The sequence below is a fragment of the Cetorhinus maximus genome, chromosome 26 (assembly GCF_964194155.1).
Source record: "Cetorhinus maximus chromosome 26, sCetMax3.hap1.1, whole genome shotgun sequence".
In the NCBI taxonomy this organism is placed as follows: Eukaryota; Metazoa; Chordata; class Chondrichthyes; order Lamniformes; family Cetorhinidae; genus Cetorhinus; species Cetorhinus maximus.
Window position 1 is genome coordinate 37095266 of NC_135904.1, and position 25551 is coordinate 37120816.

The 25551-nt window shown below is 43.5% G+C and overlaps 1 protein-coding gene across 2 annotated transcripts in view; it reads left to right on the plus strand.

Moving 5' to 3' along the window:
* The first annotated feature begins 2280 nt into the window (after positions 1 to 2280).
* The window catches only part of asb7 (ankyrin repeat and SOCS box containing 7), a 41920-nt gene continuing 18649 nt past the window's right edge, over positions 2281 to 25551 (plus strand). Inside the window, exons 1-2 of one of the 2 annotated variants that reach the window (XM_078530493.1) lie at positions 2281 to 2299; positions 10015 to 10285. In XM_078530493.1, the coding sequence (XP_078386619.1) occupies positions 10075 to 10285 (211 nt within the window). In that variant the 5' untranslated portion in view covers positions 2281 to 2299; positions 10015 to 10074. Of the gene's footprint in view, positions 2300 to 2893; positions 3071 to 10014; positions 10286 to 25551 lie in introns of those variants that run through there. The other variant, XM_078530492.1, reaches the window with a different exon arrangement.

The following is a 25551-nucleotide window of genomic DNA, read 5'->3' on the forward strand; positions in this document are numbered from 1 at the left end:
ATAAAGTTCCATTCACAAGTCCTCAGATACTGAAGTTGTCCATGCCTGCATGCAGCAGGACCTAGACATCGATAAGTGGCAAGAAACATCATGTCACAGGTACCAGCCATGACCATCTCCAGCAAGAGAGTCTAATCACCTCCCTTTGAGATTCAGCAGCATTGCCACTGTTGAATCCAGCATCAACAACATCCTGGGTGGTGACCATTGATCAGAAACTTAACTAGACCAGCCATGTGATGATCGATTCTTCCGTCCCTTTGACGAATGAGTGTTCAGAAAGAAAAGACTGGTTTATGGTCTAGGTTGATGTCATCTTGTGTGACATTAGGACAAGTCTTGATTTGCTTAACTAATTGCCAATACTGCATATGAAATCAGTGTTGGAGGGATGAATGGAGGCATGTGCTGTGCGTGCTTGTCCTGAAGGCACTTGACCTTGTTCTCCTCAAATGTTGAAATTGCTTCATGATGGAGACTTCCCTGTTTCTTTCCAAGGTTGTTTTTTTTCCCATTTATTGGGATCCAACTTGCAAGCCCTGAGGTTGGCTTTCAGATTCTTTATATCCAAGTTTGGAATGTCCTGTGATTTGGGTGTCTGCTCAGCTGGCTAAAGAGTGCTGATTTTGGTCTGCAGGAATCCTCCATCAGAACCACACGATTGGCGCAGTGAAGCTAAGCTCTGATGAGCATGCGCTCGATGCCAGGTATGCACCACTTTGCAAGAACCTGGGTGTTGGGGATTTTGTTCTGTCACCTGATGCTGCAAATAGATCTCAGACAGTGAAGATGGAATGCTTCTAGTTGCTTTGTGATGCTGGTAGGTTATCCAAGTCTCACACTCAGAAAGAAATGATGTAAGAGCCGTTGTCATGTTCTGAGATAAACTCCATGCTCTTTCCAAAGTTTGAGAGTCAGCCTGCCAAACATTGAACTTGCTTTTGCCAGGCGATTGTTGATTTCATCATCCAGCGTAGTGTCATCGGTGAGAATACTTCCAAGATCGCAAACTCCTGTACCGAACAGAGGGATGTGTTGATAATGACTGTGCGGTCTTGGAGTACACGGCCGTTTGGGGGTGGGGTGGGGGGGGGGGGGGGGTTGGGGGGAGGGTGTTGACGCAAGATCTCAGTTGTCTTCAGACTTATTGTCAGGCCAAAGTGTTCTGAGGCTAGGGCAAAGCGATCAACAAGCAGCTGAATGTCCTCGAGTATGTATTATGAGAGCGCAGTTATCTGCGTACAAGAGTTCTGTCAGTAGCTGTTCAGTAATCTTTATGCAAGCTTTATATGGCAAACAGCTGGAGCCAAGACATAACTTTTAAACGATTTAGAAAATGCTGGAAAAACTCAGCAGGCCCAACAGCATCTGTGGAAAGAAAAAGAGTTAACCCTTCGAGTCCGTAAGACTCTTCTTCAGAGCTAAAGCGTTCTCTTTAGCTCTGAAGAAGAGTCATACGGACTCGAAACGTTAACAATGTTTTCCTCTCCATGGTTGCTGTTAGACCTGTTGAGTTTTTTCTGGCATTTCGCATTTATGTTTGATTTCCAGCATCCGTAGTGTTTTGCTTTTATTTTTTTTAAAAAAGCTATCCTTTCATGGGATGTAGGCGTTGCTGACGAGGCCAGCATTTGTTGCCATTCCTAATTGCCCTTGAACTGAGTGGCTTGCTAGGCCATTTCAGAGAGCAGTTAAGAGTCAACCATTTGCTTTGGGCCTGGGGTCACATATAGGCCAGACCAGGTAAGGATGGCAGGTTTCCTTCCCTAAAGGATATTAGTGAACCAGATGTATTTTTATCACAATCGATGATGGTCATCATGGTCACCATTACTGAGACTAGCTTTCAATTCCAGATTTTTAAAATATATTAATTGAATTTAAATTCCACCAGCTGCTGTGGTGGGATTTGAACCCACATCCCCAAAACATTAGCCTGGGCCCCTGGATTACTGGCCCAAGGACTGTACCACTATGCCACCATCTCCAAGCCTTGGTGCTGTTGGTGAGCAAAAAGGCTTCCGATGACGCACCGCTTTGCATCATGCTGGTCATCATGCCATCGTGAAATGAGCTAATGACACTGATCATTTTTTCAGGACAGCCTTTTTTGTACAGAACCTTCCGCAGTCCTTTTCAGTTTACTGTCAAAAACCTTGGTCAGAACAAGAATACTATATAGAGGTCCTTATTCTGTTTGCAGGACTTTTCTTGAAATTGACGTGCTGCAAAGATCACGTCTACTCTTCCCTATCCTGCATGGAAGTCACACTGTGATTCTGGGTACAGAGTCAATGAGGTGAGTGACAATCCGATTAAGAATAAACCTTGCAAGAATCTTTCCTGCTGTTGAAAGAAATGATATTCCATGTTGATTGTCATGGATGGACTTGCTTCCTTTCTGTTTGTAGAGATAAGTTACAGAGGCATCCTTGTGTTCATGGAGCACAGTACCCTGGTTCCAGATTAGGCAGAAGAGACTAGTAAGTCTCCTAACCATGTGAGTCCCTGCATACTTGAATATTTCAGGTGGGATGCCATTGGCTCCAGATGACTTGCCCATAGAAAGCTGTTTTGTGACTTCCACTTGAGAAGGATTGAGAGCAAGCTCTCCCAGAGTGGAGTGCTGTGGAAGTGACTCAGTGCTATCATTGCACACTATAGATTGTTAGGTGAAGAAATGCTGAAGTGTTCTACCCAACCAGAGAGAATCTCATGTCTATTTGTTAGGAGCTGGTTGCCATCTGCTAAGAGGATGGGTGTCACATCATAGGTTTTTGGGGCCATAGACTGATCATGCACCTTTATATGGAGTCTTCAGGTCATTTTTATCAGCAGCTGTTTGAAGCTCATTAGCCTTGTTTTTCCACCATCAATTCTTCATCTCTCTTAGTTTGGCCTGCAGCATGAGTTTCGCATTGGCGTTCCTTGTTGGTGATTTCTTGTCAGATACGTAAGATCTTTGAGCATTGTGCAGTTCGTCTAACAGCTCTCCTATGTTTTTGCCATTGATGTCGAACCAGTCTTGGTGCTTCCATTTAACGAACCCTGGGACTTTGGATGCCATGCTGTAAGTAATATCTTTTAACTTGTCCCAAGTATTTTTAATGGCAATATTGTGCTCCGGAATATCAGCAATTCCTGTGGCTAGATTGTGTTCCAGTCCTTGTCCTTCGGCCATGTCTTTAAGAACAATTACATCAAGCTTCCTTTGTGACTTGACTCTGTGCCAAAGCACCTTAGATTTTATTTTCAAAGATGCAATACTCCTGACAAGCCAATGGCCGGCCCAGCATTCTGCACCTCTAAGGGAGTGGATAGAGCACATGTCCTTGAGATCTCGTGTCATACAAAAACGTAGTCCAGAATGTGCCTGTGTTTGGATCGGGGCATCCACAATGGTTTGTCTGCTTGTTGGAAGATTATGTTAGGTGAAACTTGCTGTACTTCGAGAGAAGTAGTTGGAGATTGGCGTGTATGTGTCATTGTTGGAGCAAAACTTAAAGGACCATGAGTCAATCAGTGATTCCCTTAGAAGTTAGTCAAGCTTGCATGTAAAAACAAAAAGCTACTGCGAATGCTGGAAATCCAAAACAAAAACAGAATTACCTGGAAAAACTCAGCAGGTCTGGCAGCATCAGTGGAGAAGAAAAGAGTTGACGTTTCGAGTCCAACATGACCTGTTGAAGGGTCATGTTGGACTCGAAACGTCAACTCTTTTCTTCTCCACCGATGCTGCCAGACCTGCTGAGTTTTTCCAGGTAATTCTGTTTAAGCTTGCATGTAAGTTCAGATAGAATGGCAAAGCCCATGCCCCACTGTGAAGGCAGCTTTAGATTTGCCACCCAGTGAAATGTGTAGCCTGCATCAGCCACCTCCTCAGCGAGCCTTGTTTTGCTTAGGGTGGCTATGTCGATGTTGTACCTGCCCAGTATTCTGGCTACGAGGGCTGTCCAGGATTCTGGTCTCATACTGTTTTCCAGAACAGCTCTGTCATTCCATGAATCGAGCTTCATATGATGACTAGTAGTTTTGTTCTTTATGTTTTGGCTGCAGGGAATGGATGACCAGCTAGGACCGGTAACCTGACAGGTGCAGCAAAAGCAGGCTGTGTTTAGGGTTCCTTCTCTTCCCCTTCCTCAGACTGGGGAGAGCAGTGCTGTATCTGGAAAAAGTCTGCTCTGTTGCCACAACTGTGGAGAGCGACTGTCACCCTGAGGCCACCTATGTGCAGGGCTATGACTGAAGACTGCCATTAGTATCCTTTACCTGTCCCCATCATCACTTCCCCATCCCCATCCCCACAGGGCTTGGTATGTCTGATGTTTTGGCTGATGACTTGCTGAACAACCTGCAGGTTGAGTATATTTAAGTAGGTGGGGCTTGTGCAGAGCTTCTCCCACTACCTTGTCCAAGACAGCTCATAGTACACTAGTGCAATGAGTGCCATAAGTGTAGCAGTTGAAAGGATGTAGGTTTGATTTTGGAGTTTCCTTTCTCCTAGATGAGCTGCTGAGCAGGCTGAAGAGCCTCACCTACCCTTGACATCAGCATCCAGTCTATTGGCACTATTTGTGATCTTCCACACTGTCAGTTGACGTATACCTTGCTGGTTAACCCATAGCAGAGTTACCTTCTCGGTGGACTGCCAATTAAGACTGATGAACCCTATCAACCAGCCATATACTATGACTACAAGAGCAGGTCAGAAGCTAAATGTCGTCGGCAAGGGACTCGCCTCCTGACTTCTCGAAGTCTTCCAACCATCTATAAAGGCACGACATAGGAACAGGAGAAGGCCAATCAAGCCATTGAGCCTGCTGTGCCATTCAATACAATCATGGCTGATCGAACACTTCAATGCCTTTTACCCACGCTATCTCCATAGCCCTTTACGTTATTGTTGATCAGAAATCTATCAACCCCTACCTTAAGCATGCTCAATGACTGAGCTTCCACTGCCCTCTGGGGTAGAGAATTCCAAAGATTCACAACCCTCTGAGTAAAGAAATTTCTCCTCATCTCCATAATATTCTCCAGTTGCTTGGCTGAATACAACTCCACAACACAAGAATTTTAACAACATCCGGGACAAGGTAGCCTGCTTGATCAGCACTCCATCCAGCAACTTAAACATTCACTCCCTCCATCACCAGTACACCATGGCTGCAGTGTGTATGAACTACAGGGTGTGCTGCAGCAATTTGTCAAGACTTCTTCAGTGGCACCTCCCGAACCTGTGAAGGACAAGTGCAGTTGGCACATGGGAACACCATCATCACCTTCAAGTCCATCTCTTAAGTTACCAGGCTAACTTGGAAATATATGCTACTTCTTCATTGGGTCAAAATCTTGAACTCAGTCCGTGAAGACCTTCACCACGCAGGCTACAGCAGTTCAAGAAGACCACCTTCTTGAGGTTGGTTAGGGATGGGCAATAAATTCCAGCCTTGTCAACAATGCTCACATGGTGTGAATGAATTTTTTTTTTAAAGTTAAGCGTGAACCACCTTGGTGTGGGAGTGAGGTCACATGGACCAGACAAGCTAAGGATGATAGGTTTCCTTCACTAAATAACATTGGTTAAACCATTTGGATTTCATAACAGTCCAACAGCTTCATGCTCACTTCTAGTGATGTTTGGTGAAATACTGCTAACTTCTTTTGAGATGTCAAATGCTTTCAGCTCCAGCATTAAACACACTCGCCTTGTAATTGTAACTCTTTCAAGCAGCATTCCCATATGGTGAAGAATAATTGGTTTATATTTGTTAGCGAGTTTATTAAACCTGTAGATCTTTGGTTATATTAATACCATTTGTTGCTGTCTTGTAGCTTTGCCTATGGTCAGATCCCTATAGCTTGCATACCTTTTAAATTTGGGATCCTGTACATAATGTCGGTGTAGATCCTGAGGGGGGAATCATGTGTCAAAGTTGTCTTGCATTGCAGGTAGGCATTACAAGTGCATAAAGGGCCAAGACATGAAATTGCCATGTCAATTTATGGTGTATGAGTCTACCCAACTGGGCTCTTGTTGATCTAGTACAGTTGCTAACTCTGTCCCATGCAATTTATTGCTTGCCCTAAAACTTAATTGGGACAAAATCTCAAAATGCCAGTTTCTGTCAAAGACTGCAAGTGCTGTGCAAAATATGATGGGCCATTCATGATTGCTGGTGGGCACAGTTGATGCATCTATTTTGTTGCTAAAACATGACAACACATTTTATCCATAAAGATAACTTGACCTGTAAATGTGGTGCATTAGTGAGGGCAAAACCAAATGCAGCAAGTAAAGATTTGCTGATCTCACTGTATCCATTGCTCAATTAGAATTTGCTGAGGACCTCTGGCTGCCACTTGGAATATTCCATGCATGTTTCAGTGGCTGGCGATTGCAGACGGTAAACACGGATGGGCTGTTATATTTTACACTGTATTTGAAGTCTCTGATTGAATCTAGTATCAATGTCCTGACTGAGGAGCATTTTAGATTTGACTGCTGGTATGTTTACTCTTCAGAGAGCTTCCCTCCTAAAGTGTACCACTTTGGTATTTTCTTCCAGTACATGAAACATGCTCAATGAAGAAGAACAAAATTGCTGTGCTAAATCTTTATTTCTCAAATGATGCTTCCTCTAGATGCCACAAGGGCCCATAGCAGTGTAGATAAAAAGGCAAAATGCTGCAAATGCCAGAAATCTGAAAGAACAGAAAAGGCTTGAAACAAGCAGCAGGCTGTTCATGAACATGCGAATTAGGAACATGCGTAGGCCACTCGGCCCTTCGAGCCTGCGGTGCCATTCAATAGGATCGTGACTGATCTGAATGTAACCTCAACCCACATTCCTGCCTACCGCCGATAACCTTTCAACCCCTTGTTAACCAAGAATCTATCTAGCTCTGCCTCAAAAATACTCAAAAGACTCTGCTTCCACCACCCTTTGAGGAAGAGAGTTCCAAAGACACTCAACCTTAGAGAAAAAAAATTCTCCTCGTCTCTGTATATGGAAAGAATAGATGGTAAAAATACCATTCTTCAGACCTGGAAAATAAAGGCTGGACAGGGGTGTTAATAAAACCCAAAAAGGTGGATTGAAAACAAATGTGCATTGTCATCTCAAACAAAAGAAACAAAGGATGTGTGAATTTCATTACCATTTATTACCATAGTCAGTTTCTTAGTAAATTAGAAAAAAGTTACATTAGAAATGCACCTTTCAGTGTCCTGGAGTCGGAAAGAACCAGTTGGATTTTTCAAGCCTCCTTAAAGTTTTGTAATTCTGCTCAATTAACAGAAACCCTCAATTGTGCTGAATTCATCTTGGAGGTGTGATTGGTTTGTTGACGGGCCTTTTTCTACCAGTTGTCCTGTGCTTTGTGCAGGTTATGTGTCACTTAAATGAAGGCTCAGACTTTATGGTGGTAATAATGTGAAATGATCTGCATTCACCATCATTAACAGCAACTTCTGAAGTCTGCATATGCAGAGAATAATATAGAGATCCAGAAGTTGGTGTCAGTGATTCTTCACTTCTCCAGAGAGTGTGCTGTTGAGGCACCCTCTTTCCCCTGACCCCCCGCCCCAAACAGCGTCAATGGACAAACAATTGATGAAAACTTTCCCCCTTAGTTTGCTGATCTTGCTGTAAAAACTCTTGGAAAAAGCTGCACCTTGTTGAATAAGGTGTAATTAGATTTTTAACAGTGTGCTAACTTCACAATTGCTGCTAAACATCCTCACTGGCCCTAAGAAGCTAATTTATTTTTGTGGAATGTCAAATTTGTGCATTATAAATACTGCAAATATTTTTTAATCTTTTCAAGTTTGTTTATCTTTATTTTAGTTTTTAAGCTAATTCAATCATTTATTTCACTACTTGAAATTATAAATTAATAGTGAAGAATCTTAAGTGCTTTTAACTTTTAAGTTAACAGTGCATCACATTGAACCAGAATTCCTGGTTTGCTGTGGGAATGCTTGCTTTCCTGCTTGTTGACATCACTGCTGCTCTACAAGAAGACATTACCTTTGCACCAGATTCAAACTGTATCAGGACAAGTGGAAAACTGCACTATAAAAATGGCTAGATTTTTGTGAACAGTTTTCTGAAAGGTCTGGCGAATGATATTACTTGGCCTCTTGACCAAAATTCCAGCCCAGTGAAACAGGACCCTATCAGGCGGCAGTCTATCATTTTAAAATTCTTTGACTGTCAGTGCTGCACCCTGTCTTAAGCAGCTGCGATATTGCCTGAGATGCCAATCTGCAGACCTAGACTGAAGATTTGCACTAGCTCAATCGGTTGTTCTGTCAAGTTCACTAGTGAATTGAAAGATTTGAGACTCTATTCACCTTTTGGCTCAAACGTTTAAAACAATCTTGGGTTTTTTGATGTGGTAATCATGTTACCTGACAATGCAGCATACGTAATTAATCCGGAAAGTTTAATTGATTTAATCTATTGCTTTATAGTCTCTTGAATTCTGAAATAATTAGTTCAAGCAGAAAATGAATTTTATTTAATGGAATGTAACTGGAGATTGGATCAAAATTATGTTGGTGCTGTTGGGTCTAAATTGCGTTTTCCTTGGCCAACAGCACAACGTTCTTTCTTTAATTCTTTCATCGTATGTGGGTGTCACTGATAAAGCCAACATTGGTTGTTCATTTCTAATTGCCCTCGAGAAGGTGGTGGTAAGCTGTAGCCTTGAACCGCTGCAGTCCATCCGGTCTATGTACACCCACTGCTGTTAGGAAGTGAGTTCCAGGATTTTGACCAAACAACAGTGAAGGAACGGCAATATAGTTCCAAGTCAGGATGGTGTATGGATTGGAGGATAACTTTGCAGGTGGTGGTGTTCCCATGCGTCTGCTGCCCTTGTCCTTCCAAGTGGCAGAGGTCTTGGGTTCGGAAGGTGCAGTCAAAGGAGACTTGGCAAATTGCTGCAGTGTTGCTTGTATATAGTACACATTGCTGATGGTGGAGTGGATGGGATGTCAATCAAGTGTGGTGCTTTGTGCTGGATGGCGTTGAGCTTCTTGAGTGTTGTAGGAGCCGCACTCTTCTAGGCAAGTGGAGAGTATTCCACATATTCCTGACTTGTGCCTTGTAGATGGTGAACAGGCTTCGGAGAGTCGGGTGAGTTATTCACTGCAGAATTCGCAGTCTCTGCCCTTGTAGCCACAGTATTTCTATGGCTGGTCCAGTTTAATTTCTGGTCAATGGTAACACCAAGGATGTTGTTAGTGTGGGATTCAGCAACGGCGATGCAATTGAATACGTAGGGAAGAAGGTTAATACCTGGCACTTGTGTGGTGTGAATGTTACTTGCCACTTATCAGTCCAAGGTGTTGTGGAGGGAAGGAAATCTGCCATCTTTACCTGGTCTGGCCTACATGTGCTTCCAGACACACAGCAGTACTAGAGCATTTTACAGATAAATAGTGGGAAGAGAAGAGCATTTTAAGATGTCTAACGCCGATGATGTTTGTCTTGTTGAATTCATGAATCACATGTTCTTTGTGATAATTTAAAATTACCCAATCTAAATGAACAGAATGAAATTGTGTAACACTTAGACCAATAATTACCAGAGCTATAAATACAGAGGGTAGTTTGGAAAAGGCTGCCTGCCTTCAATTTGATATCTTTGAGGGGAGGGAGGATGTATACAAACTGTGTTTTAAGTTTAATTTTAACTGATCTCCAGCAGCGAACATTGGGAATATCTGTTTAGTATCAAACTTGTGATAGCCAAATAGATTTTTTTTTAAAAAGGAGAATAGTATGAGGAGGCCCTTTTGTTTCACAATGCCTGTTGTTGAGAATTCATAGTACAAATAAAGCCTGCTTATAAGCAAACAGATCTTCTAACAGAATCTATTCTATTTATTGACAGATTTGCTGAACTTACCACCAGGTTTCCTCAATTGAGAATTCTGTTTTTTTAATAAAATGATTTGGAGATTGCCATTACATCTAACTAATTTGTGAATTCTTGTTAAAGTTTGATGAAGGTGTAGAGCATTGACCTCATGCATCTGTTGTGACAACGTGACTCACTAGCATGTTCCATCATCACTGTAGAAGAAACCCGGAACTGCAGCAAGAACTGCAAATCCAAAATGCTGTTGCAGCTGGTGATGTTCATACAGTGCGTAAGATGCTGGAACAAGGCTATTCTCCTAATGGTCGCGATGCTAATGGATGGACGCTGCTCCATTTCTCTGCAGCAAGAGGCAAAGAAAGATGTGTTCGAGTATTTTTAGAGCATGGAGGTAAGTGAAGACAATGCCTCAAATTTAACGTCTCTTAATTTATTTACAATTGCTTGTGTTCTTGATTAGCAAAACATGATTTTGTGACCAATTATGTTTGTGGGTGCAGTCCAGTCATCTTTTGTAGATTAAGGGTGATAGGACCATGCTGTCCATGTTGAGAGGTATGGAAATAAAGGGATTGAATATTGCGTTGGTTGTAAAGTTGGTAACTAACTGATAATTTAAGATTGACCTGTAACTATTTCAAGAGGTATAAAATAATGTCCAAATGGTCCAGATGTTTTGTATCCAGATTCTTTACCATGAGATCATGGTAACAATTGAAGTACAAATTTATTCAGAATGAATTAATTGCCCATGATTTGGACCATATTTCAAATTCTTCATGATTAGAAGATGTTATAATTTTGGAAATTAGCATTTTGCAAGGGATCTATTATAATACATCCATTAACTAATGGAATGAGGAAGCTAGAAGTGTGTTTTCTTCCAGATATTGAATGTAGTGACTGCACAGAAGTCCATTAATGGAGTGGAAAGCAGACTTAAAAGTATTAATGACCATTCTTCATTTAGGCATGCATCAGACATGGTAGGAGCTTGGCCTAGTTTGTTTAGGCCTGGGAAACCACATGCTCAGCATGTACATTGGCTATGTCTTGGATGCAACTATCAGGAAAGTTTTTAAGTAGGATAGAACCCTTTTCTCTGGAAAAAAGATCGAGATGGTCTGAGAGAGGACTTCAAAATTTTGAGGGGGTGAATGTGGAGAAATATTTTCCACTTGTACGTGAGCCCAGAACAGAGGGCTTCAATATATTATAGACACTTAACTCATCAAGTCATCAAAAAAAAACAAATCTTCACTCGAGTTGAGATGGTTGCACTGGCTGACATGTGGAACGGTTGAAGCAGATAGCATGACACACTTAGGGGGAAATTGAAGCATACTTGATGGAGAAGTGAATATGGGTGCAGAGTTTAAAGGGGTAAATAGTGGGAGAAGGCTCATATTTAAATACCAGCATTGACTGGTTGGATCAAATGGCCTGTTTAGAGGCTCTATATCCTACGTAAATAAGAAAGTACAACAGGCCAAGTACTGACCCGTGTGGTTCTATATTCAACACTTTTCTCACTCTGACACTACATCTCTCATTAGTATTATGTTTTCTATGCACCTTGTCTCCGAATCACATTATACCCTTAATTCCCATATGTGTTTCATTTCTAGTTTTTCTGTTGGGACTTCTTCTGAAACTTGATCAATTACAGTAAAATCACGATGAGTCATGGTAGGATGACATGAAATTCCAGTTATGTTGAAGTCGCCAACCATTCCCGCTGGTAAAATAGCAAATCCCATAGATCAATGCCCATGATAAGCTAAAAGTCCACACTGGTAACGCCGAATTAGCTAAACCTGTCTAAGCTTGTCATATGACAACATCAACCAATCAGAGCGGAGTTACACCCACAAGAGTGCAAAATCATGGAGCACTGGCAAGCCATCATTTGACATTGAGATCTCCCTGTGAAAGGGCATGCAAAGCTTGTGAATATGGCTAAACCTGTGGGAAAGTTACAAGTGTTGTCACTTGGAGGGAAAGTGAAGTTGATAAAGCAAGTGGAAAACTGATGCGAAGTGGAAAGCATACATCGTAAAGGAATGGGAAATTCCACCATCTAATTTGTCCACCATTATGAAACACAAGGCGAAGATCTTGGAACAGTTCAGCAAGCAGGCATCCTCTCCAACAAGGAAGAGGATGAGAACGGCTGCCTATCCTGAAGTTGAAGAAGCTCTGCTAACGTGGTTAAAGGCAGTCTGAGCGGAGAATGTTCCCATTTCCAGCCCAATCCTGCAGGAACGGGGAGTCGTCCAGACAAAGGAGTTCGCCTGCAGTGATGGATGGCTGGACTGATTCGAGACAAGGCATGGCACAGTCTTCTGCAAGTAAGTGGTGAGGGTGTGGATGTTACAGCGGAAATGGCGGACGATTGTCTCCAAAATGTGTCTCCCATGTCTTGAGCGATTGTGCACCACGAGACGTTTTTAATACAGATGAAACGGGATTGTTTTATTTATTTTGCCAGACTGCTCTTTGATGTTTAAAGGTGAAGCATGGAATGTTGGAAAGCGAAGCGAGGAACATGTCTGCACCAACGTAAGTGGTACTGGAAAGCTGCAGCTTCTTGTAATCGGAAAGTCCAAGAAGGCCACGTTGTTTCGCGAATGTCAAGACACTACCCACGCAGTAAGAGGCTAATAAAACTGCCTGGATGACCTCCAGCATTTTTGAGGTGTGGATCAGGAAATTGGACAAAATGTATCAGCGAAAGAAAAGGAATATTTTCAGACAGCTGTCCCCTACACCCTGACATAGCTTTATGCTTGAGGTCAGCAAATGTTCTTGCCTCCTAACACTACAGCCAAAGGATCAGAAGGTGATTAGGAACTTGAAAACTACCAGCAGCAGCTGATCTCTTAAGTTATTGAGGCCATTGATAAGCAGGAGTACAATCCAATTGCTCATGATGAAGTTGTGGAAGATGGTGATGGAAGCCACAATTACCAACTGCTTCCCCCACATTGGGCTCAATCAAGTTACGACTGCACAAGACATTGAGAATGAGGAGGTGCTGGGTTAAGCTAACCAACCCAATGAGGAGGCACTTTCTCGCATCTGTGGGAGTCCGGCATAGAAATTCCAGGAGAATCAACCGTGGAAACTTAAATGGAGGTGGACATGCCAAATGCTGCACAACAGAACTGCCAGATGATGTAATTGTAGATGCAGTATGTTCTTTAACCCAGGAGGCCGATGACCCTGAAGAGTCTGATGAAGTCCACTTGCCCACCTGGTTGATGCCACAAAGGCTGTAGCAGTGCTCTGGAATTTCGCACTGTGGCACGCAAACACTGGAAGCATGTTTGGCTGCATTGACTACATGGTGGACTGTATCGTGCATGTCTGAAGATGGCACAGTAAGCAGAAAAAGGTTACGGAGCTTTTCCGGAGCTCACTCCCGACGTTTTTCAATGCAAAGCTCTGGCCGAAAGCATAACACAAATTTGTGGCGAATCCCCTGGATTCAGCCCATGGGGATTTTACTGTTGTCTGAAAACCTCCACAACCTATTATTTGTGACACCATAACAGTAGTTGAGTAGTCCAGGCAAGTTTTTACCATTGGCCTCCAACACTGAATGTCATTTTCCGGAGATTTTTTTTCATTCAGCAATTACTGCCTGCTCACTGATTTTAAAGATTATGATATTTGTTGTGCTATACTAATTGGATAGTGAACCAATAATTTTTTCTCCTAGGAGCATTCTACGAAATAACTACTTTATGCAATTATAAATTCTCCACCAAGTCAATAATTCCACCACTTACCTCAGATATCAGTTGGTAGCAATGGGATAGGGCTTAATTCCATCCTGACCCAGGTCAGGTTTGTTTATATAGGTAGTTCCAGTATTGGGGCCATTTATGGTGCGACTATAAAACTGCATTAGATAGGGAGGGAAATTTGTACTGTCCTTTGCCACAATGTAGTGTAGCTGAAGGTGAAAAAACTTTGATCCCTGTGGGAACCCAGGATTCACAATATTGAAGTTCAGAGTTAGGTTCCTTCAGATATTTCTTACCCAGAGAAGCCAATGTACAAATTGAAATACTGTACCGTTCATGTGCAGAACTGTGTATTACTAGCTGAAATAATTTGCAAAGTAAAGTAAAATCACCAAATATAACAGAAATACTGTATAAATTCAAATTACATAAAACTTAAATCAGCCAAGCATGCCCTGAGTATCACAGCTTCTGTGGCTCACCCACAGCACTACTGAAACTCAGTTCAACTTTTCGCTTGCTTTCCTTTCCCACCCCCCCACCCCCGCCGCCAACACACACACACACACACACACACACCCTCTCTCCCTCTCCCTCCCCCTGCCCCCACACTCTTACCGTCTCTCTTTTTTCCTACAGTCTTGGTCTCCTTTTCCACTCTTTCTGTCTCTGTCTCTCTCTCTCCTTTCCCTGTCTGTCTCTCTCTCTCCTTTTCCCTGTCTGTCTCTCTCGCCTCTCTCCTTTCCCTGTCTGTCTCTCTCTCCTCTCTCCTTTCCCTGTCTGTCTGTCTCTCTTTTCCCTGTCTGTCTCTCTCTCCTTTCCCTACCTGTGTCTGTCTCTCTCTCTCCTTTCCCTGTCTGTCTCTCTCTCTCTCCTTTCCCTGTCTGTCTCTCTCTCTCTCCTTCTCCCTGTCTGTCTCTGTCTCTCTCTCTCTCTCTCTCTCCTTTTCCCTGTCTATCTCTATCTGTCACTCTCTCTCTCTCCCTCTCTCCCTCCCTCTCTCCCTCTCCCTCTCTCTCTCTCCCTCCCTCCCTCCCTCCCTCCCTCCCTCCCTCCCTCCCTCCCTCCCTCCCTCCCTCCCTCCCTCCCTCTCTTTCTCTCTCTCTCTTCCTCCTCCCCTCCTCTCCACCACCAACCCCCCTGCCCTATGAACATATGAACAAGGAGCAGCAGTAGGTAAAAACAAAAAACTGCGGATGCTGGCAATCCAAAACAAAAAATACCTGGAAAAACTCAGCAGGTCTGGCAGCATCGGTGGAGAAGAGCACAGTTGACTTTTCGAGTCCTCATGACCCTTCAACAGAACTAAGTAAAAATAGGAGAGCGATGAAATATAAGCTGGTTTAAGGGTGGGGTTGGTTGTTGGGACAAGCAGACAGTGATAGGTGGAGATAACCAAAAGATGTCACAAACAAAAGGACAAAGAGGTGTTGAAGGTGGTGATATTATCTAAAAGAATGTGATAATTAAGAATGGATAGCAGGACAAGCAAGGTACAGACAGCTCTAGTGGGGGTGGGGTGAAATAAGACTAAAAAGGCATAAAAAGTATAGATAAATGATCGGTGGAATACATTAAAAATAATGGAAATAGGTGGGAAAAGAAAAATCTATATAAATTTTTGGAAAAAACAAAAGGGAGGGGGAAGAAACGGAAAGGGGGTGGGGATGGAGGGGGGAGTTTAAGATCTAAAATTGTTGAACTCAATATTCAGTCCGGAAGGCTGTAAAGTGCCTAGTCGGAAGATGAGGTGCTGTTCCTCCAGTTTGCCTTGAGCTTCACTGGAACAATGCAGCAAACCAAGGACAGACATGTGGGTAAAAGAGCAGGGTGGAGTGTTAAAATGGCAAGCGACAGGGAGGTCTGGGTAATGCTTGCGGTTAGACCAAAGGTGTTCTGCAAAGCGGTCACCCAGTCTGCATTTGGTCTCTCCAATGTTAGATGAAACCGCATTGGGAGCAACGAATGCTGTAGACTAAATTGAAGGAAATGCAAGTGAAATGCTGCTTCACTTGAAGGGAGTGTTTGGGCCCTTGGACGGTGAGGAGAGGGGAAGTGAAGGGGCAGATGTTGCATATTTTGCGTTTGCATGGGGAGGTGCCGTAGGAGGGGGCTGAGGAGTATGGGGTGATGGAGGAGTGGACCAGGGTGTCACGGAGGGAACGATCCCTATGGAATGCCGCCAGGAGGGTGAAGGGAAGATGTGTTTGGTGGTGGCATCATGCTGGAGTTGGCAGAAATGACGGAGGATGATCCTTTGAATGTGGAGGCTGGTGGGGTGATAAGTGAAGACAAGGGGGACCCTATCATGTTTCTGGGAGGGAGGAGAAGGCGTGAGGGCAGATGCGCGGGAGATGGGGTGGACACGGTTGAGGGCCCTGTCAACGACCGTGGGTGGAAAACCTCGGTTAAGGAAGAAGGAGGACATGTCAGAGGAACTGTTTTTGAAGGTAGCATCATCAGAACAGATGCGACGGAGGCGAAGGAACTGAAAGAATGGGATGGAGTCCTTGCAGGAAGTGGGGTGTGAGGAGCTGTAGTCGAGGTAGCTGTGGGAGTCGGTAGGCTTGTAATGGATATTGGTGGACAGTCTATCACCAGAAATTGAGACAGAGAGTTCAAGGAAGGGAAGAGAAGTGTCAGAGATGGACCATGTGAAGATGATGGAGGGGTGGAGATTGGAAGCAAAATTAATAAATTTTTCCAGGTCCCGACGAGAGCATGAAGCAGCACTGAAGTAATCATCGATGTACCGGAGAAAGAGCTGTGGGAGGGGGCCGGAGTAGGACTGGAACAAGGAATGTTCCACATACCCCATAAAGAGACAGGCATAGCTGGGGCCCATGCGGGTACCCATAGCCACACCTGCAGCAGTAGGCCATTTTGATCCTGCTCCACCAGATAATAAGATCATGGCTGATCTGATAGTAACCTGAAATCTGCATCCCACCTACCTTTGATAACTTATCAGCCCCTTGCTTAGCAAGAATATATCCACCTCTGCCTTAAACATATTCGAAGACTCTGCTTCCATCACCTTTTCAGGAAGAGTGTTCCAAAGGCTCGAGACCCTCAGTGAAAAAAATTCGCCAGATCTCTGTTTTAAATGTGCGACCCCTTATTTTTAAACAGTGACCCATAGATTCTCCCACATCCACCTTGTCAGGACCCCTCAGGATCTTATACGTTTCAATCAAATCACCTCTTAGTCTTCTAAACTGCAGCAGATACAAGCTTAATCTGTCCAACCTTTCCTTGTAAGACAACTCACCCATTCCAGGTATTAGTCTGGTAAACCTTCTTTGAACTGCTTCCAATGCATTTATATCCTTCCTTAAATAAGGTGACCAATACTGTACACAGTACTCCAAATGTGGTCTCACCAATGCCCTGTACAACTGAAGCATAACCTCCCTACTTTTGTGTTCAATTCCCCACACAATAAATGATAACATTCTATTAGCTTTGCTAATTACTTGTTGTACCTGAATACTAGCCTTTTGTGATTCATGCACTCGGACACCCAGATCCCTCTGCACTTCAGAGCTCTGCAATCTCTCACCATTTAGATAATATGCTTCTCTTTTATTCTTCCTGCCAAAATGGACACTTTCACATTTTCCCACACTATACTCCATTTGGCAGATCTTTGCCTACTCACTTAATCTATCTATATCTTTTTGTAGCCTCAAGCCCTCTTCACAACTTACTTTCCTACCTCTCTTTGTGTCATCAGCAAACTTGGCAACCATCCCTTCAATCCCTTCATCCAAGCCCTTTATATAAATTGTAAACAGTTGAGGTCCCAGCACTGATTGTTACATACTGCCAACCTGAAAAAGACCCATGTTTGCTTATCCTCTGCTTCCTGTTAGCCAGCCAATCTTCTATCCATGCCAAAATGTTACCCCCTACACCACGAGCTTTTATTTTCTGCAATAACCTTAGATATGGCACTTTATCAAATGCCTTTTGGAAATATAAGTGCAGTACATGCACCAGTTCCCCTTTATCCACAGCAGGTTACTTCCTCAAAGAACTCCAATACGTTGGCTAAACCTTTTACAAAACCATGTTGACTCTGCCTGATGACCGTGAGCTTATCTAAGTGCCCTGCTATAACTTTTTTTTAACAATAGCTTCTAACATTTTCTCTATGACAGATGTTAAGCTAACTGGCCTGTAATTTCCCCTTTCTGTCTCCCTCCCTTTTTGACTAATGGCCTCCTCCGCCCCCGGGAAGCCCCCACCCTTTGCCCGCCGGGGGCGGGGGGCTCTCCCCCTCTTCCCTCCCCCTCTCGCACTTTGTGTCTTTCCTTCCTTCCCTCCCTCCCTCTTTCCCTCCGCCCTCACCTTCTTGCTTGCTTCTCTCCCCGACCCCCTTTCCCCTTGCTTGTTACTCTTTCCCCACCACCCCCCGCCAACCCTTCGAGCTTGCTTTCCCGACAGCCACCCTTTCCCATTCTGCCTTTTATTCCAGAGCCTGGGTCTCTTCCTGACAGACTGCAGGGCTGAACCCCGTCCTTGGCTGCTGATTGAACCCAGGGTGTGGGGGGATGTGGAAGGAGCCGGAGGCCGTGCTACATTTCACCAGCTTATTGGCAGCTGGCAATGTCCCATGCCTGCTATAGGATTTCGGAGCCTTGCTCTCACCCCACAGCCTGCACCTCTGGTGGCAGCAGTGGCTGGCCCAGAGTGCAGATGACATAAAACCGAAAATGGCGTTGCAAATAAGAACAACAGGCCCTAAAGCAGAAAAAACATTAAAGCGAAATGACATTTGACTTAAAGTGAGGACTTAATGTATTTTAGGTGGGGATATATGCCTAATGCCAGTACAAGTAGAAAGTCCCAAAGGTGTAGTTGGGTGGGGTTAACCAGGTGATTGGTACCCCCCCTCCACCCCCATTCAATCTTTTTCTCTGCCTGTCCAAACTATGCCAGTAACTAACCAGCAAAATTTGCCCTTAATTCTCCTTATCCAATCTTTTTTACCATTTCATTCTGCTTAACAGTCTTTGTTAGATTTCTCCCTGGTTCCTTTTGTGCACCTGATGCCTTTTTAAAACTGATTTAATGTTTTCTTGGATTCTTTTAAAATTAATTTTTAGTTTCTTTGCTCACTTGTTTCGGAGACTGCTTGTTTGGCAGTCACTGTATATATTGATCTTGTATATTTAATATCCCATAGTTTGAAATGTTTTTCCAATTTTTTTTTCTGCTGATCATTTCTCCCTATAAGCATTGGATTCCTCACCCCAATGAAATTTAATTTTCTGAAATCCCATCTTCCTGTGCTGGCCCTTGCTGTTTGCCACATCACTTCCGATCCAGATGTTCCCATTATTTCTCAAGTGTCGTTGTCACCCTTATAGGAACCAAGTCTAGATGTGAGTTTGTCTTGATGATGCTGTGTGTCAAGTTCCTTGCACCATGTTTACCTGTTTGTAATATGTTGCTGTGTTTCCATTCCTGGTTAATATTGGGTTAATTGATATTAACTCATTTTGCAACATTAACTGCTCAAATTCTAATATTGTCATCTACTTTTACCTGCTCAGCTCAACTTCAACTGAAGATCATTTTGCTTGGTTTTGATTAACTCCAACTAGACTGTCCAGCTTTTTCTGCTATTTAATGATAGCCACAGTATCAGGCTGATTTTACCTGAACTTCCACATTGTTTATTGTTAGTCTGAAATCTGGAACACAGTTGTGATCTTTAACATGGTTGCCTTCTAGGCCAGGAACAGAGTTTGAGAGAGCAGCACAGCAGGAGTTGTGTTGGGGAGCCCAATACCCAAAGTCAAGTGGTGGGAGTAGAGAACCACAAGGGAATTATAGTGCAGTGGTAGATTGGGTGTAGAAGGCAACAGCACTGCAACAGTCTCCATCCTTCTACTGAACCCTACAGACGCTTGTAATCTATTCCCCAATCCCAACACTTGTACAAGTGTCTGAGGGATAGGGTACTCCACCTCCATCCTGATGTTTCTACACCACCTTACCTCACAACAGAGACTTCTACTGTATCTCCTCCCCTGAGCCCCACATCGGCTCAACATGTCCACCCTGTCTTCACTCTATATGGTAGAATGTATTATCTTTTGTTTTATCTCTTCTTATTACAGAAATCTCCATTATAAAACTCTTGTTCATTTGATTTTTTTTTAAAAAAAAAATCTGGATGTGCAGTGCTTCCTTTGTTTCTTGCACACATTTGTCTCAAATGTGGACAATCATACCACTGATAAATTTCATTGACAGTCAACCTATATAGTGGTAATTACGCTCCTACATGGTTAATGGCTTTGCTCTTTAGTTTGCAAACCTTGCTCCTGTCAGTCGTGCTCTGTAACTGGGCCCAGCTCTGTGATCCTTGCAAATGAAAAAAGAGCAAGTCACACTTAATTTACTGTTATTTTCTGCAGTTTTCAACCAATTTGTCACATCATCTGGTATTGATCACTAAGCATTGCTTCTTTACTTGGAACTTTCTCTTGTCTGTGTTTCTACAACTCAGTAGGTGGCAGTGTTAGTCATTGAAGAAATGAAATCATTCCTAGATTCCTGTGAGAATCAAGTAATCCCACACTTAGTTTGCATAATGTGGTGCTATGTTTGATATTTTTAAAAAATATACTCAGTATTTTTATAGTGTGCAAGATCTTTCTTTGCATTTAAAACTTGAGACCAATAACACATGCAACTTAGATGCTGTGTGCATGTTAGTTTTAATTTCAAATAATTTGAAGCATAATGATTAAGAGGTGAGAGTGACTGCCCTTGACATCAAGGCCGCATTTGACTGAGTGTGGCATTAAGGAACCCTAGCAAAACTGGAGTCAATGGGAATCGTGGGGAAACTCTCCACTGTTTGGAGTCATACCTAACACAAAGGAAGACGGTTGTGGTTGTTGGAGGTCAATCATCTCAGCACCAGGACATCACTGCAGGAGTTCCTCAGGGTAGTGTCCTAGGCCAAACCATCTTCAGCTGCTTCATCAATGACCTTCTTTCCATCATAAGGTCAGAAGTGGGGATGTTCGCTGATGATTGCACAATGTTCAGCACCATTCGCAACTCCTCCGATACTGAAGCAGTCCATGCCCAAATGCAGCAAGACCTGGACAATATCCAGGCTTGGGCTGACAATTGGCAAGTAACATTTGCGCCACACAAATGTCAGGCAATGACCACCTCAAACAAGAGAGAATCCAACCATCACCCCTTGATGTTCAGTGGCATTCCCATCACTGAATCCCCCACTGTCAATACCCTGGGGGTTACCATTGACCAGAAACTGAACTGGACTAGCCATATACATACTGTGGCTACAAGAGCAGGTCAGAGGCTAGGAATCTTGTGATGAGTAACTTACCTCCTGACTCCCCAAAGCCTGTCGTCTATCTACAAGTCACAAGTCAGGAATGTGATGGAATACTCCCCACTAGCCTGGAAGAGTGCAGCTCCCACAGCACTCAAGAAGCATGATGCCGTCCATGACAAAGCAGCTCGCTTGATTGGCACCACATCCACAAACATTCACTCCCTCCACCAATGACGTACAGTACCAGCAGTGTGTACCATCCACAAGATGCACTGCAGGGATTCACCAAGGCTCCTTCAACAGTACCTTCCAAACCCACGACACCAGGCATATGGGTACACCACCACCTGGAAGTTCCCCTCCAAATCACTTACCATCCTGACTTGGAAATATATTGCCATATTCCTTATCCAATATTCCTTCACTATTGCTGGATCAAAATCCTGGAACTCCTTCCCTAACAGCACTGTGGGTGCATTTGCACCACATGGACTGCAGCGGTTCAAGAAGGCAGCTCACCGCCACTTTCTCAAGGGCAACTAGGGATGGGCAATAAATGCTGGTCCAGCCAGTGAAGCCCACATCCCGTGAGTGAATTAAAAAAAAAGTGAAAACTTTATTTCTTTTGATTGACTCACACCGGCTTTTGAGTATAGGAACCAATCAATTATATTCCAAAAACATGGTCCACATGACCTTAGTGCAGGAGTGAGCTCACTATAGACTGCACTAAGCCAACTTGTTTTTACTGTATTTATGTTTAAAAATAAAATTGTTGTAACTTGTATTCTGCATCTGTCTAGACAGAAACCCTGTCTAGTACCAGCTTTAGTTAATTGGAAGCCTCCACGTCAAATGTTTATGGATTTGAACCTCGCTCTAGAATAAAAGCCCTTGGCCTAGGTTGACGCTTCAGTGCATTACTTAGAGAGTTCAACACTTTCATGAGAGAAACAAAGGTCAGGTCCCAGCTGTATGTACTTAGACTTAGTTCCTCCGGTCCCCTATGGGACAAGGGACAATGGACAGCAAGACTCCACCACCAGCCCCCAGTCCATCGCAATCTCTTTCGCTGCAACCCAGGTAGTGCCCCGTTCTTGGAGATTCTCCTGGAATGTACTTTGTCAGGACTTCTTGGGCTGGCCCTGTCATCTTCATCCGTTTGGTGGTGTCCATTCTACTGCCCCCCTGGCTGGGCGTAGGTCTGGAAGGCAAAATATGTGTCGTGCCAGCCTCATTTGTGTCTCTGTCATGTCCTGCAGGTGCCTCTGACTGGTTCCCTGTAACACTTCTTCCTTGGTGATGTTGTCTCTCCATGTGATGCTCAGGATCTTATGTAGGCAGCGCTGGTGAAAGACGTTCAACTCACGTGACACCTTAGCTGTTCTCTTCCAAGTCTCACCGGCAAAGATTGCAGGTGGTACTACTATGGACATGTAGAGTCGCAGCTTCATGGTAGTGTTGATGGTGTTGGATGCTGAGACCGTGTGGAGCCACTGGAAGACTGGTGCTGTTTTGCTGATTCATGTGTTTGTCGATCTCTACATCACCCTCCCTGGGAATGCTGCTTCCTTGGTAGGGAAGGTGGTTGATGTTCTCTTGTCTGATGGTGATGGGAGGGCCTGATTGCTATCTCGTCATCATTGTTGAAGGTGATGGTGGGTGCAGACTTTGACATCCCATGGCAATGCCACAAATTGACAGACCTGGATTTCGCAGACAACATTGCTGAAGAATTGCACACACCCCAAAACATGACCACCAGTCTTAAGGGTAGTGGCGCCAAGGTTGGTTTGTGTATCAGCTGTGGGAAGAGTGGCAGTGTTGCCCTGAGGGTATTGAACATTAGCCATAAATGTGGTATTAGAGGAAAGGGTAGGCTGGACTGGGTAGGGTAGTAACCCTGAAGGATGTTAGTGAATTGTTGGGTGTTTATGACAATCCAAGTTTCATGGATGTTTTCTGATACCAGCCCGCAAATTATCAGATTCATCGAACTCAATTTCACAATTTGCAATTTGAATTCTTGACCTTTGGATTGGAGTACCATAACTGCTGGGCTACTGTGCCCCCTTTTCACAGAATCAAAAAATTGTTACAGACTGCACTTGCTCCCCGAATGAGCAACTCACTTGGTGCCATTCCACCACCTCCTTCCTGTAACCCTGCACCTTCTTCCTTTTCAAATAACAGTCTAATTCTCTTTTGGAAGCCTCTATTGAACCTACCTCTTCTGCACTCAGGCAGTGCATTCCAGACCTTAACCACTCACTGCATGACACAAGTTTTGCCTAATGCCACCTTTGCTTCTTTTACCAATTATCAGGACGAGCAAGGGTCCCAACACTAACCCCTGGGAAACTCCACAGCAAACCTTTTTTCCAGTCTGAAAAACATCCATTAACCATTACTCTGTTTCTTGTCACTTAGTTTCATATCCGTGTTGCTACCGTCCCTTTTTATTCCATGAACTATAACTCCTGGAAATCTGTGTACACCACAGCGTTACCCTCATCAACCTTCTCTGTTACCTCCTCAAAAAAACTGGCAAGTTAGTCAAGCACAATTTTCCCTTAACAAATCCTTTCCTTCACCCAAATTTGTCCATGTGACTAATTTTGTCCCGAATTATTGTTTCTAGAAATTTCCCACCACCAAAGTTAGACTGTCTGGCCTGTAGTTGCTGGGCTTTCCATTACACCCTTTTTTTGAACAAGGGTGTAACGTTTGCAATTTTCCAGTCCTTTTCCACCACCCCTGAGTCTAAAGAAGACTGGAAAATTATAACCAGTGCCTCTGCAATTTCCACTCTCACTTCCCTCAGAATCCTTGGGTGCATTTTATCCGGTCCTGGTGTCTTATTCACTTAAAGTACAGATATCCAATACCACCACCATATCAATTTAAAATTTTTAATGTAATTATAATTATACAAATTTTTATACTACGTTGGAAATTTGCAGTTAAAACTTGATTTTAAAAAGAGCACAATGTGTATCTGAACTCAATCTCTGGAACCATGCTATTTTCAATTAACCACATTAATTAGGCATTGTCTTACAAATTTTTAATTAGATGTTTTAAGGCTTTGGACCTAGTTCTGTTCTGAGACTAGAAGGTACTCAGTTTGATTCCTGGTCTGCACTGAATTAGCTAGTAGCTTGTTTGGCAATTGTGATTGCACATTAAGTTGGAGGGGTGAGGAAATTTGCCAAGGTCCCCATTTCTGATCAAGATCACAGCATGACTGTAGCAAAAGTAAACTACCCCTCCTCATCCTTCCCTTCCTGTCTGTAGTTTTTGACACACTGATCACACCACTCTCTCTTCAAAGTCTCTCTACCATGGTCGAGGTGCTTGGGACTGCACTCACCTGGTCCAATTCTTAGCTATCAGAGTATCATCTGCAATGGCATCTCTTGCCCCTCCTGCACTCTGGACTCTGGCTGCCTCCTATTTTGACATCATTTGAAAACACAATTAGTTCATTGACAACATTCAGCTTTACCTTACCATCAGCTATTTTTACTGTTCCATGGTCACTAAATTTTATCACATCGTTTGTCCAACATCCGGTACTGGATGAGCAGAAATTTTCTCCAACTAAATATTAGGAAGACCGAAACTATTTTCCTCTGTTGCCATGAGAAATTCTGTTACCTTATTACTGATTCTATCCCTCTCTAGCAGCTGTCTGAGGCTGAACCAGGTTGTCAGCAACCTTGGTGTCATATTTGACCCCGAAATGTGCTGCTCACCACATATCCGTGCTATCGATAAAACTGTCTTTTTCCACGTCCCTCAGATCACCCATCTCTGTTCATGCCTCAGCTTCTTCTGCAGTTGAAACCATGTATCTGGTAGTTCCTGACTTGACTATTCCAACATACTCTTGGCCGGCTTCCCTCAACCCTTTGTAAACTTGAGGGCATCCAAAACTCTGCTGCCCGTATCCTTACTCCCATCAAGTCCTGTCACTCATATCACCCATTGCTTGCTGGCCTATATTTGCACTTAGAGAAGCAACACCTCAGTTTTAAAATTCTCGCCTTTATTTCAAATCCCTCTGTAGCTTTGACTTCTCTATCTCTCTAATCTCTTCCAGTCCCACAATGCTCAGAGGTATCAGTTATTTTCTAATTCTGGCCTCTTGAGCACCCCTGATTTACTCTATTGGGCGCTGTGCCTTCAGCTGTTAAGGCCCTAAGTTCTGGTACATGGATAGCAATGTTGTTGGAATAATGTGTAGAGGTTTTCACTAAAGATTTAAATTCATAATCCCACTACACAACTGGGAAGTTAAATTCAGTTAATTAAATAAATTTGGAACAAAAAGCTAGAGTTGGTAATGGTGGCCATTAAACTCCTAGATGGTCAGAAACACCTAGCTGGTTTGACCTGACAAGCCTGAAGAAGATCTTGTATCAACCTGCCACTGGCCACGTTCTCCAAGATCCCACAGTCACTATCAACAGCACACCCTTCTGTTCAGTACAGAAGCTTGCTATCTTCAGTACGCCCTCCAATGATACTATGCTGGATAACGAAATCAACCATCGCCTGGCAAAATCAAGC